This window comes from Mustela nivalis (genome assembly GCF_964662115.1).
Source record: "Mustela nivalis genome assembly, chromosome: 9".
NCBI classification, from domain to species: Eukaryota; Metazoa; Chordata; class Mammalia; order Carnivora; family Mustelidae; genus Mustela; species Mustela nivalis.
Window position 1 is genome coordinate 106432585 of NC_139028.1, and position 15291 is coordinate 106447875.

General features: G+C 35.3%; 1 protein-coding gene across 1 annotated transcript; it reads left to right on the forward strand.

The window, feature by feature from the left end:
* Nucleotides 1-6681: 6681 nt before the first annotated feature.
* LOC309872963 (olfactory receptor 8K3-like) lies at nucleotides 6682-7840 on the forward strand (the record flags this gene model as incomplete). Its single annotated transcript, XM_082747930.1, has 2 exons — nucleotides 6682-6939; nucleotides 7157-7840. The coding sequence occupies 2 exons, from the start codon at nucleotides 6682-6684 to the stop codon at nucleotides 7838-7840; spliced, it is 942 nt and encodes a 313-aa protein (XP_082604056.1).
* Nucleotides 7841-15291: the final 7451 nt, after the last annotated feature.

Below are 15291 nucleotides of genomic sequence, written 5' to 3' on the forward strand. Positions count from 1 at the left end.
ACCAAATGTTCATCTACTTGCGAATGGACTGTAGGCTATCCAAGCAAGGGAATGCCTCTTGAAATGAAAGGTAATGAAGGCTTGGCACATCCAAAAATGAGGATAATCTCAAACTAATTCTACTGAATAAAGGATGCCAAAACAAAAAGACTACATAAGTTATAATGACAATAAAAGAAACCTACAAATTTGCAATCATCTATATTTATACAAAACAGATCAAATAGGAATTCCCAGAAAGTGCAAGAAAAGAACATAAAATATATACAATGTGGAAAGAAAAAAATGATACCAACCCAATTAGGCCAATGACATGTTATCTAACAGAAAATTTCCACAAATCTGAAAAACGAAAGTCTAAAAGAAAACTATGAGTCCACCAAGGATCCATGATACATGAATAATGAATAAATATCATTCTATATATACATATAGAAATGAAATAAAAAATAAAACATTCACAGCCCCCCACATGCAATGAACTATGCAAGTAGAAACAAGCAAATCATGTACAGGAACTGTCTACAGAAAAGTACAAAATAGTGATTCAAGAAATCAAAAAAGATCTGAACAAATCAGTAGACATATTAAGATTATGGTTTTAAAGACAATACATTCAAATATTAATTCGTTACTGATCTGTAGGTTAAATGCAAACCCAGTAAGACTTTGCTAAAGGCAACTTTACACTGAAATTTGTGTGCAAGTCCAAGAAACTAGCAGAGATTAAACACATTTTAACGTGTAGCATAAGGAGGAAGAAAACCATCCACTCCATGTTGAGATTTACTATGTAGACATATAATGGAGACTACATGGCATTGGTGGAGATAAAAACACATGAATCAACATCAAGTAGACAGAAATAGACCTTTCGAATTAGTTCAACTAATTTTTCCAAAAAATGGAAAGATAATTCAAGAAAAGGAGAATAACCTTTAAAATAAATGGTGTTATCACTTCTCAGCCTTTTGGCTAAGATCAAGCGTAAAAAAATGATGTTGTGGTGCCTGGGTGTCTGTCTTGTGAGCAACCAATTCTTGATTTCAGCTCAGGTCATGATCTAAGGATCCTAAGATCAAGCCCCCTGATGTTCTCCGTGCTCTGCATGGAATCTGCATGGAATCTCTCTCTCCCTCAGCTCCTCCCCCTACTTGCACTTTCTAAATAAATAAATAAACAAGCAAACAAAATCTTCTAAAAAAATAGTGGTATTGTAATTGGGAGTACAGAAGTAAAAATATACAAACAAATAATGTTAGCTTAACTTTTATACAAAGATTGAATAACAACTTAAGTGTAAATTGGCAAACTATAATAAACTCAGATTAAAATATAGGGGAAAGCCTATATTCAACACCTTGGGTTAGTGAAGAGTTTAGTGACATGATATAAGGGGTGCCTGAGTGGCTTAGTAGGTTAAACGTCTGCCTTCAGCTCAGGTCACCATCCTGGGTTCTGGGATCCAGCCCTCGTTTAGCTCTCCTCTCAGTGCTGGGGGGTAGATCCTGCTTCTCTCTCTTACCCTGCTTGTGTTCTGTCTCTCTCTCTGTCAAATAAATGAATAAAATGTGAAAAAAAAAGTGAAAGAGACATGACATAAAAAGCATAATCTATGAAAGTAAATCCTGATAAAATGAACTTGATCCAAATTAAAACAACCTACCAATCACACTCCTGGATATTTATCCTAAAGGAATGAAAAATTATATTCATACGATCATCTTTAAGTGAATGTTTATAGATGTTTTACTCATCATAGTTGAAAACTAGAAAGAACCCAAATGCCTTTCAGTGAGAAATGGTTATAGAAATTCTGTCATCTGTATCATGGAATACTATTCAGCAACAATGAAGGAACAAATGATTTATTTACACAAAACACAAGGGAATCTCAAGAGGATTCTGTTGAATGAAAAAAAAAAAAAAGTCCAATCTCAAAAGATTACAAATGGTATATTATTTATAAAACACTCTTTAAATGACAAAAATACAGTGATGGAAACATGATTAGTGATCACCAGGAGTTAGGAACAGTGGCAGAGGCAGAGGCAGTGGGCGTTGCTATAAAGGGGCGCAGGATAGGACTTTCTGGCAAGGGAATAGATCCATTTTGGAGGGGGGAAAGGTGCACAGAATGGAATCACTGAAATGGTGCAATATGCAGTAAAAGAAAAAATAAAATAAAATAAAAGAGAAGTGGTGAACAGAGAGATGGAAACTCAGATGGAAATGAGAATTAACAGTAACTACTTTCTGTTTCTGAAAGAAAAGTGGAAACAACTTGAGCAACAAATCCAGATAGTAGCAACTCATATTTTCACAGTGTATTATTTTACTTCCCTAAAAACTTTAAGATAATGTGACAGGACAGTATTTAAAGTCTTCTACCCTGTGCCATTCAAGGACCTCCATGGAAATGCAGATTCAAAGCAAAAAGCAAGATCTGGAGGGGAAAAAAAAAAAAAAAAAAGACTAGTAAGTACAAATTTCCTCTCATAATTAAAAGGACAACGTTCAAACATTTCCTTATCCTTTGAAATACATTAGGGATAGTCAACAAATTGCTTGAAATCTCCTCAGGGATTGGGCGCCTGGGTGGCTCAGTGGGTTAAGCCGCTGCCTTCGGCTCAGGTCATGATCTCAGGGTTCTGGGATCCAGTCCCGCATCGGGCTCTCTGCTCCGCAGGGAGCCTGCTTCCTCCTCTCTATCTCTGCCTGCCTCTCTGCCTACTTGTAATCTCTCTCTGTCAAATAAATAAATGAAATCTTTAAAAAAAAAAAAAAAAAAGAAATCTCCTCAGGGAGAGTCTCAAAAGGTTAAAAAAATCCATAAATTGTTCTCACTATGCTGTGTAAGGAACACGTGAGGGAGTCAAGACAGAGGCTTCACTGCAGGTAAAATGACAGAATATTTCATGGGCTATCTTATGTTACCAACATCAACAATGATCAAGTGATATAAGCAAAGTTATGCTTTAATTCAATAGCAAAGCTCCAGCAAAAAGTTGGCATTTATAATTTCATTTTTGGGTTTTTGTTTTGTTTTGTTTTGCTTTACTTTGCTTTGCTTTCTACTACTCCCTAATGCTGAGCAGGAATCGGAGACCTGTCCTTTTCTATTCACATTATTTTTCTGAGTATTTTCAGCTGGATCTGCAGTCTAAATATTCAGAAACATCTTTGAAGCAAAGTCATGCTATTGCTTGCAAACTATTTTTTATATAAATAATTTTATCTCCAACGCAGGCCAAAATTGAGAGCAAATGAAGCAGAACTAAAGAGATATCCATTTTTTAAAATCAGCAAAATTAAGAAGCTGCCTGTATTCAGTCTTGCAGTTTGATATCTTTCCAAATTCTTAGTTATTTAGTTGCCCCAGGGTCTTTTTTGTGACCCTCTCAATATAATTTAAGATTTAATTATTATTTAAATAAAAATATAAGTATGATTCTTTCCAGATTCCTTAATGAGACAAAAGGGGATTTCCACCTCACACTGAGATGTGAAAAGCATTATTTGGATATTAGCAGACTTTTAAGGACCCAGTTTATGGTGATGGTACAATGTACAGCACATTCTTCAGTTTTAAGTAGGATCTGACAAGAAGCAGATACAATTATCTCAAAGAATGTAGATTTTCAAAAATTACCATCGGTCTTCAACAAAGTTGTTAAAATATGAAACAGCAACTTGGTTCTTTCCGTAGAACTCTAAAGTTAAAGGAATTCATGTCTATCTTTCCTTAGCTTACAGGACAATTAGAACTTACCTAGTATGATTTATCTCAGCCTTTCATATTTGCAAAACAAAACAGACAAAAAACAGGGTTTATACCACTTCTTATTACATTTGCTGAAAACTGTTTTCTAAAATTACTAACAACTAATACATGTTTTCATCTTTCTGATGTAAGAAGGGCACATGCATTAAGGCAGCGTAGGTAATCAGGAGGTCACAACATTAGAAGCAATATTTTAAGTAATGTAAATGCAAATTTTATGGAATCATTGTTACACTTAATGTTATAAAATTATATGTTTCTATTTTCTTGTAGAGCAGAGATTGCTGTGATTATGTAAAGCAACTATATTATAATGCCCTGTTATTTCATAATGTAAGTTTTCATCATTATAACCCACTACCATTTATATTTCTTCTTTTTAAAATTCAATTTATTTATCTATTTGTTTGTTTGCTTATTATTTATTTATTTATTTTTGAGGGAAAGCACATGGGTGGGGGAGGAGCAGGGAAAGAGAGACAGGCAGACTCCATGCTGAGCAGGGAGCCTAACTCTGGGCTTGATCCCAGAACCCTGAGTTCATGACCTCAGCCAAAACCAAGAGTCATGCTTTAACTGACTGAGCCACCCAGGTGCCCCTCTATTTCTTTTTTCTTAAGAAAGGAACCTGCTTGCAATATTATAAACTTAACAATTATCTTAATCTGCTATCCAGTTATTACTGGTATTTCCTAATCTGTATATCATTAGGAATAGTCAGCCATATTTTTATATAATTATAATGTATATCTGTGCTATGTATTATAGTTTGGAGAAGTTCTTGTGGTTCTAAGGTATAGAGGAACTTAAAGTAATATCAAAAATCCGTGCAGATCTCATCTTTAGTCTATTTTATTTCACCTCTATGGTATCGTACAACATTATAACTTTATTCAGTTTTTAAAGTACAGCATCTCTTTATCCAAAGGGAGTTTTTAAATAAATTTTTATCATATGAAAACAATGCCAGGGTGGCTCAGTGGGTTAAAGCCTTTGCCTTCTGCTCAGGTCATGATCCCAGGGTCCTGGGATCGAGCCCTACATCAGGCTCTCTGCTCCACGGGGAGCCTACTTCCTTGTCCCTCTCTGCCTACTTGTGATATCTGTCCACCAAATAAATAAGTAAGATCTAAAAAAAAAAAAAAAAGAAGAAGAAGAAGAAGAAGAAGAAAAGAAAAAGAAAACAATGTCAGTGACTGCTCGTTCAGCCATTTTTTTTTAAAGATTTTATTTATTTATTTGAGAGTAAGATTGAGAGAGTGAGCAGGAGTTACAGGAGGGCAGAGGGAGGGGGATGAGGAGCCAGGAAGGGGGCCAAGAGTAAGGAAGTGGGGGCTCAAACCCAGAACCCTGAGATCATGGCCTGAGCCCAAGGCAGACACGTACCCACCCAGGTGTCCCTCATTCTCCTAATTTTCCCAGGTTTCCTCATTTTCTCCTAGGTTCTTGCATGATGAAATGTATTTCACTTGTCACATAAAAGTCACATACAATGTTATATCAAAATAAACATATTAGCATTTTGTTAAAATAGTTAAGATAATTCGAAGATAAATAATTAAAAGAAGAGCACCTTAATGGTTCAATTTTGTTACAGAAGTGGTCAGGGAAGTGCCTGAATTATGTCACGTTTCATCTTACTTGACGTATTTCCTGTTCATGATCATAGCACAGACAAAGAAGATATTTCACAGTGCAGAAGAATTTACATACATACACACAAAGAAATCTGCTTTGAGCTAAGATATGGTCACCATTTAAAAAACAAAAGCAAAAAAACACTATGTAAGCACACTGGTTCATTTGGTCTTCATTCATCCTTGTCAATAGCCCTATGAAGGAAGTTTTTATTTTTTATAGGAGAATAAAGAGTTTTAAATATGTTAAATTATTGGCCCAAAGTGACCCTCAAATAAGACATGAACAAAGGTGTAACACAGACTATTCCAATATAAATATATCTTATACTTATGCAATAAAGACAATTCTCAACTACAATCTGTTATAGTTTTCTTATTTATTCACTTGTCTGATATCTGTCAAAAGTATCAATAGTTTCATCTATCAGCCTGTATCACCTGTGGGTGTAAAGGATTTTATAGGACTATGTGGTGAAGTAGTGGGTTCTGTACATTTTTTTGAATTTTAAATTATTGTTTGAAATCATTATATAATTGTATAATATAATTTATTATATACTGACATATGTATTAAGTCATACTATTAAATGCAATTTATAAACATCAATGTGCAGTTGCAATTAAATAAATGACTAATAGAAAACTTTATTTTTAATAGAAAACTTTATAGCACAATATAATTCATGTTACACCCAAATTTTTAACAAAGTTTTGATTTTTTAAAATGTTTCATATGTACATATGTCTATATCTGTGTCTATATTTATATATCTATATGTGTCTATATCTACTTATGTATCTTTTTCTCCTTCTCTTTCTCCCTCTCTATTATCTATCTATCAATACCATCTTGGTTTCTCAAACTTGCTACTATTCATATTTTGGGCAGGATATTGGATCTTGTAGGATGTTTAGAAATATACTATAATACATTATATTTTATTATATAACAGAAATATAATTGACCCTTAACTGTCATTAGCGAGTAGAACCCCACCTTCCGGTTGTGACAACTTAAATGTCTTCTGATAAAATGTTATCTGGTTAGTAAAATCATTTCAGTTGGCAATCACTATCTGTGTTTATGTATATTAGTGTTCTTCCAAGAAGGTTTTATTTTCAAATATCTGAATTTGGAAAGTTTGAATGTATTTTTCATGCTAGTTTTGCATGCTAAAAATCACTCAGGTGATAATGCATGAAATCTATTGACCATGCTGATGTCTCTATCCAGAATAGGTTTCCTGATAAGCCTGCATGGAAACTCAAAATCTTACGGTGCTCAATGAGTTCATTCTCATGGGGATCACAGACAAACCCGAGCTGCAGGCTCCATTATTTGGGCTGTTCCTCATCATCTATTTGGTCTCAGTGGTGGGCAACCTGGGCATGATCATCCTCACCAAGGTGGACTCCAGGCTCCAAACACCCATGTACTTCTTCCTCAGACACCTGGCTTTCACTGATCTTGGTTATTCAACAACTGTGGGTCCCAAAATGTTAGTCAATTTTGTTGTGGATCAAAATAAAATTTCCATGGGACACCTGGGTGGCTCAGTTGGTTAAGCAGCTGCCTTCGGCTCAGGTCATGATCCCAGTGTCCTGGGATCGAGTCCCACATCGGGCTCCTTGCTCAGCAGGGAGCCTGCTTCTCCCTCTGCCTCTGCCTGCCTCTCTGCCTGCCTGTGCTCGCTCTCTGCCCCTCTCTCTCTCTGATAAATAAATAAAATCTTTAAAAAAAAATACAATTTCCTATTATTTTTGTGCTGTACAACTAGCGTTCTTTCTTGTGTTCATTGGTAGTGAGCTTTTTATTCTAACAGCAATGTCCTATGACCGCTATGTCGCCATCTGTAACCCTCTGCTCTACCCTGTCATCATGTCTCAAAGGTTGTGTTATGTGCTGGTGGCCGTCCCCTACCTCTACAACACATTTGTTTCTCTCGTAGTCACCATAAATATTTTTAGTTTACCCTTCTGTGGCTACAATGTCATCCGTCATTTTTACTGTGATTGTGTCCCCTTGTTATCTTTGCTCTGTTCAAATACACAGAACACTGAAATGATAATTCAGGTCTTTGCTGGTTTTGATTTGATTTCATCCCTTCTGATAGTTCTTGTGTCTTACCTGCTGATCCTGGTAGCTATCATCAGGATGAACTCAGCTGAGGGTAGGCACAAGGCATTTTCCACCTGTGGGTCCCACCTGACAGTGGCCACAGTGTTCTATGGGACTTTGATATTTATGTATGTGCAACCTGAGTCCATTCATTCTTCTGACACTGATAAAGTGACATCAATATTTTACACTCTCATTATCCCCATGTTAAATCCCTTGATCTATAGCTTGAGGAACAAGGATGTAAAATATGCAATACAAACAATGTGGAAAAAACTCTGCAATCTTTTTTCTTAAAGTTTATATATGATACAGTCTCCTTAAATTAGTTTATGGGCTTCTATAAGTAATAATAGAAGGTTTCTATAAGTAATAATAAATACAAGTGAGTTTAACAAACATGTAGAGGTTCTCTTCTAAGTTCCAGTCATAATTCTATGTGCTATAAATATACTAGTAAACACAACAGAAAAAATACTTGCTTTCCTTGAGGGGAGGAGATAAATTATAACTATAATAATTAGGTACAAATTATAGTACAGTTGAATTGGTCAAGACATCATAGACCATAAGAGCAGGTAAGAGAGTGGGCATGTTATGGGGGATGAGGAAGAATGGAAGGGACTAAAAGGGAGATCAGCTGATTTGGTGTTATTCTCAATTAATAGACTAAACCTCCCAGTGTCTGTTTGAGTGACTGTGCACATGCATGTGTGTTTGTTTAAGTTCATTCTCTTTTAGCCTTTACACTCGTCTTTTTAAAAAAACATATGTATGTATTTATTCATTTATTTGAGAGAGAGAGATAGAGGGAATGTGCTCACGAATGGGGAGGGGAGTAAGGGAGAGGGAGAAGAGGAAGCAGACTCCCTGCTGAGCAGGGAGACCCATGGGGGACTTGATCCCAGAACCATGGGATCATGACCTGAGCTGAAGGCAGACACTTAATGGCTGAGCCACCCAGCCACCTGTCTTTATACTCTTTTTATGGCATGTGTTGAAATCACACTTATTGTGGTTTCAAGGAGATTCAGTGTAGCACGATGATTGGAAGTCCTCAGTCACGTGAACTTGCTCAAAAGCTCCAGTACCATGTGGGGGATCTCAAGGTCCTGCTCTCCTCATCAATGCATTTGCTTAGGAACCCTAGAAAATCTATCAACTCAATAATTAGCAACTCAGTAACTCACAAAATCAGAGCAACATTTGTCTTAATCTGCCCATTTCTTTATACCAGTAGATATAAAAATTAAGATAAATTTTCTTGATTATAGTTCACAGTACTTCATTATATACTTTAAAGTTCCTAGGATAGTAAATCTTAAATGCCCTCACCACAAAAAAAGATGGTACTTATGTAACATGATGGAGACACTATCTAATGCTAAATTGTAATCATATTGTAGTACATAAGTGTATCAAATCAACACATCATACACTTTTTACTTGTAATGTCATTTATACCTCAAAGCTGGAGAAAAAAAAGATAAATTTCTTGAGGTCTCCCTAAGAAGTTTCCAATTTTTAATGTTTGATTTTATGTTGTTTTGGAATCTTGACTTCTAATTGCTTTGTCTAATGGGATTGTTACACTTTCTTCTCTCTGAAAAATAAAAATATTTATTTAAAATTAGTTTTCATAAGAGGTCTACTCTGTTGAATTAGGTTTGTTGCTTTTTTCATGGGATAATTTTCCTCAATATTAGTTCATATAAATATGTAAAATATTTTTGTTAAGGTCCATTTTTTCACTTCATTGATTTGATAATCCCTTATTAGGAAGAAAAAGGAGATAATCTCATAATTTGATCTATACTATACTTCTAGTGAAAGTTTTATAAGATATGAAACAATTTCCATTAGTAATTATTATAACTTCTGGAAAACTTCCTCCTAACCCTTCTAAATTTTTACTTTATTGTTTATTTTTAGCACATTTTGTCATCATTCACATCACAGAGATATTGGGCTATTTCATCTGTCCTCCATCATGGAATAAAATTTTCCGTGTAATCTGTAAAATTTGAATAAAAATTATTCATTGAAATGAATACCTACTATATGTGTATTTTTATGTGAAAATAACTCTTACTAATGAGTTTATATAATTTTTTTCATTATTGAGAGAAATATATACTAAGTATGAACTTTGCAAGTATAAATGTAAGAAAATATTTTGCTTTCTAGGAGCAAACACAAGTTTTTGGTGACTGCTAAGATATTTGAAAAGGTCTAAACTAATATTTTGGTTATATATTTCCCCAAATTATCTTCAGTGAATAACTATGACTTTTGTAATAGAAGAAAATAAAAGGCTCCAATATCTGAATTTGAAAATATAAAATAACTCAACATAGCCCACTATCCCACTTCTAAAATAAATCTTGTTGTACCTTTCATCATCCCTCAAATGATAAACCAGAAAGAGAACAAAAGATATTGAGATTTACAAATTTTGATAATAGATTTTATTTTAAAAGTTAGTGTCTATTTCAATATTAAATTATTTCAGAAAGTTTAATATTTTTCCATAAAATGGAAAAATTCAAAAAATAAAGAATTGGTATATAACTGATATTTCTGTGTGAAATTATAAAGAATATTAGAATTTTATATATTATGCCATGATGATTCAGAAAGATTAACAAAATTTAAAATACCGAAAGTACAAAAAATTTGAAGATACTAAGGGTGTCTATAAAAAAAAGTCCATGTTTTGCAGCTCCTGGGTGGTTCAGTAATTTAGTGTCTGCCTTTGGCTCAGGTCATGATATCAGGGTCCTGGGATCTAGCCCCATGTCAGGATCTCTGCCCAGCGGGAAACCTACTTCCTCTCCCACTGCTCCTGCTTGTGTTCCCTCTCTTGCTGTCTGGCTCTTTGTCAAATAAATAAATAAAATCTTTAAAAACAATCTATGCTTTCGATTAGGAAACCAAGAAGGGTACATTAAAAATTTTTATTTACATGGACACTAAGAAATACTGTATAAAAAAATCCAAGATAATGGATCTCAATATGGAAAAACATATGAAAAATAACTCTCACTAATCTAAAATCATGCCTAGGAGTCTTAACTGGGGAACTCCAAGGGAAAATGAAATAACCAATTATGTATTTTCTTCTAGAAAATTGAAATGAAGCTCAATTTTCTTTGAGGAGCACTTTCCCCTGATATCAAAAGCAAAAACATCATAAGACAAGAAAAGAACAGAGGGTGTCAGTCATTATTACTTATGCAACAATTATAATAATTTTAGCAAATGGAATCTAGCAGTATGTAAAGATAATAATGCACCATCTTAGGTTTATTCCAGAAATGTACAGATGATTTAACATTTAAAAATAAAATCACCATATTAAAAACTAAAAAGATTTTTTTTAAGTGGGGGGAGGGGCACTAGGTGGCTCAATCAGTTAAGCATCTGCCTTCTGTTCAGGTTATGATCTCAGGGTCCTGGAATCAAGACCCCTGTCAGGCTCTCCACTCATCTTCTCCTTTTCCCTCTGCCCCTCCCCCTTTTCATGTTCCTACTCTCTCTCTCTCTCTCTCAAACAAATAAAATCTTTTAAAAAAAGAAACAGGGAAAATAATTTTTCATTAAAAAAATTTTTCAAAACATTTTAAAGTTTCAAAATCCATTAAAAGTAAATCTTTGACCATACTAACATTAAATAAAATCTCAATATTTATTAAAAACAAAAACTTTAGTTAAAATATAAATTTTCTTAAAAAAAGAATATATTTGAACACCTAAAAAAAAAATAAAGCAAAAGCTTTGACCATGCTAGTATTAAATGGGACTTCTTAAAACTGAAAAAGAGCACTGATGAAAAACCTACAGTGGATATCATATACCATATTTAAAAAGTGAAATGCATTACCATCAGATCAGGAACAAGGCAAGGAGGACTCTTCTTTCTGATGCCATTCCACATTGTGCTGAAGTTAGTATTCAACACAATATGGCAAGGAAAATAAATTATAGAACATGTCCAGGTTGAAAAGGAGATAATAAAACTGTTTATTGATAGACTTACAAGATGGTGAAGGCAGAAATCTATTGGAATCTACAGAAAACAGCTACTGAATTGAAAAGTAAATTTAGTGTCATTTCAAAAAGAGGATCAGTACACAAAATAATGTTTAACTCTATGAACTACCAAGGAAAAATTAGAAATGGAATTTATTTATTTATTTATTTATTTATTTGAAAGACAGACAGAGTGTAGGGGAGGGGCAGAGAGAGAGAATCTTAAGCACATCCGACACTGATTCTGGAGCCTAGCACAAAGCTCACTATCACAATGCTGAGATCATAACCTGAGCCAAAATCAGAAGTCACATGTTTAACCAACCAAACCACCCAATACCCCTAGAAATAGAATTTTAAAATATCTTCTACAAATGTATCAAAACTGTAAAATACTTAAATATGAAAAATACAGGTACAGAACATTAAGAAATATTGTTTTAAGATGCTAAGGAAGATGTAAGTAAGTGAGAAATATACCATGTTTGTTTTCTGGAAGATTCAATATTGTTAAAATATCAAACATCCTCAGATATACCTATAGATTCAATGCAACTCAAACAAAATCCAAGCAGGCATTATTCTTTGGTAGGAATTGGGAAGCTGAAACTAAAATATAGAGAGAAATGCAAAGACTTAGACGAGCTCAATTAACTTGCAAAGAGAAATGCAGTTGGAATAAAAACACTGGAAAATACTAAGAGGTCTCAAGCTCTACTCTAAAGCTCCAGTGTTAAAAGGGTGTAGCACTGGTATGAAAATCGAGAAACAGATCAAGGAAACAAAATTGGTAGACCAGAAATGTACCCACAGATGTATGAATAATACATTTTCTACAAGGCAAAAAAAAAAAAAGGTCATGTTGAAAAGGACTAGACCTTTCAGCAAATGATGATGGACTAATTAGATGCATGTATATAAAATATTGAATGCCAAACTGTAACTCATTTACCAACAATGGGTCATAGATGTAAATGTAATACCTAAAAATCTAAAAATTTCAGGAGAAAGCATAGTAGAAAATATTCATGATCTCGTGTTCTGTGAAGATTTCTTTAATACAATTCCCAAAATAAAACCAGTAAGACAAAATTTTAATACATTGTATGAAATCAAAAGGATATAATTTACTCTTCAAAAGACACTCTTAAGAAGGTGTAAAACAAGGTTATGCTCTGGGAGCCAACAGTTTCAAATAATGTATTTCGTAAAGAGCTAGTTCTACAATATACACAGAGTCTCAAAACTCAATGATAGACCTCTAGAAAGGGCAAAACATTTGGAAAGAACTTCACCAAACAACGCATAAAGATGGCAAATATGCACATAAAAGGTTGTTCGGTATTGTTCTCAATGAAATTCAATTTAATGAACTCCATTTTAATGAAATTTAATGAAACTTCAATTTAATGAAATTCAATTTAAAACCTCAATGAGATAACATGATAAATATATTAGAACACCTAGATGTTGATGAGTGTATGGAAGAACAGGAACTTTCATGAGATTTGTATCCAAATGTCCACAGCAACTGAAAGAATTCAGATTGTATCACTCCCAAATTTGCTGCTTTGATATATAGATTACTTTGAGCCAAAGACACTGAAAACACTGGAAGTGCAAAAAGGCACTCTGAATTCTCCTTTTCTCTCTGAAAGCAGGAAATGAAATTACCATCTTAAAGATGCCCTCCTTAATCTAGAAGGAAAAAAAATAATAATTCTCATCACCAGAGACAGAAACCCAGAAGCCAAGAGAAACCTATACAAACAGAGTTTGTTAAAAATAACTCTCAGGGTGCTCCAGTGGCTCAGAGGTTAAGCATCCATCTTCAGCTCAGGTCATGATGCTGGGGCTCTTAGATGCTTCCAGCCCCACATTGAGTTCCCTGCTCAGTGGGGAGCCTGTTTCTCCCTCTCCTGCTCCCCCTGCTCATACATTCTCTCCTGCTCTTTCTCACCGTCACATAAATACATAAAATCTTAAGGAAAGATAACTCTTATCTGCCTCCAGTCTCCCCAAAATGTAAGTTACTTTTCTATAATTGCAGGTCTTTGTTCAACCTTGTATATAAGCACTTAGGCTGAGCCAGTTCTTGGGTCTTCTTTCTTCTTGCGACAACTCCCTCATACAAGTAAAAAATTACTAAATAAAATCTGTATACATTGGTCCTATTAATCTCTTGCATCGGTTTAAATCTCAGGGCTAAGAGGAAACGTTAAGGTGATAAAGGAGGATTTTATTTTTCTTCCCCCTACAGTTTTAGTGACGTTTTATTTGTGATGGCTCCAAACCAGAAACAAACCAAATGTTCATCTACTTGCGAATGGACTGTAGGCTATCCAAGCAAGGGAATGCCTCTTGAAATGAAAGGTAATGAAGGCTTGGCACATCCAAAAATGAGGATAATCTCAAACTAATTCTACTGAATAAAGGATGCCAAAACAAAAAGACTACATAAGTTATAATGACAATAAAAGAAACCTACAAATTTGCAATCATCTATATTTATACAAAACAGATCAAATAGGAATTCCCAGAAAGTGCAAGAAAAGGACATAAAATAGAGGGAGGAGTCAAGATGGCGGAGAAGTAGCAGGCCGAGACTACTTCAGCTAGCCGGAGATCAGCTAGATAGCTTATCTAAAGATTGCAAACACCTGCAAATCCATCAGCAGATCAAAGAGAAGAAGAACAGCAATTCTGGAAACAGAAAAACAACCACTTTCTGAAAGGTAGGACCGGCGGAGAAGTGAATCCAAAGCGACGGGAAGATAGACCTTGGGGGGAGGGGCCGGCTCCCGGCAAGCGGTGGAGCAACCTCGCACAAAATCAGGACTTTTAAAAGTCTGTTCCGCTGAGGGACATTGCTCCAGAGGCTACCCGGGGCAAAGCCCACACGGGGTCAGCGTGGCCTCAGGTCCTGCAGGGTCACAGAAGGATCGGGGGTGTCTGAGCGTCACAGAGCTTGCGGGTATTGGAACGGGAAAGCCGGCTACAGAGACAGAGCCGACAGTAAGCTCTCAGATAGGGGTGACCTTGAACCGCTCGCAGGCTCGGTGAGCTCGGAGCGCAGCCAGAGGTCAGGCAGACGGGAGTAACTGAGCGCGGTTCTCTGGGCGCCCACTGAGGAGTGCGGCCCTGGGCTCTCGGCTCCTCCGGGCCGGAGACCAGGAGGCCGCCATTTGTATTCCCGTCCTCCGGAACTCTACGGAAAGCGCGCTCAGGGAACAAAAGCTCCTGAAAGCAAACCCAAGCGGATTACTCACCCCGGCCCCGGGTAAAAGCGGTGCAATTCCCCCTGGGGCAAAGACACTTGAGAATCACTACAACAGGCCCCTCCCCCAGAAGATCAACAAGAAATCCAGCCGAGACCAAGTCCACCTACCAAAGAGTGCGGTTTTAATACCAAGGAGAGCAGCAGAATTCTAGAGGAGGAGAAAGCAAAGCACGGACTCATGGCTTTTTCCCTGTGATTTTTTTTAGTCTTGCGGTTAATTTAATTTAATTTTTTTCTTTTTTTTTTTTTTTTTTTTTTTGCCTTCGGGTAAAATTTTTTTTTTAACTGTTACCTTTTTCTATTTTAACGATTTTTTACTAGTTTATCTAATACATATATATATTTTTTCTTTTTTATATTTTTCTTAGGTGTTTTCTTTTTTTAAAAAATTCTTTTTTTTTTCTATTTTTTATATTGTTTCCTTTTTGAACCACTT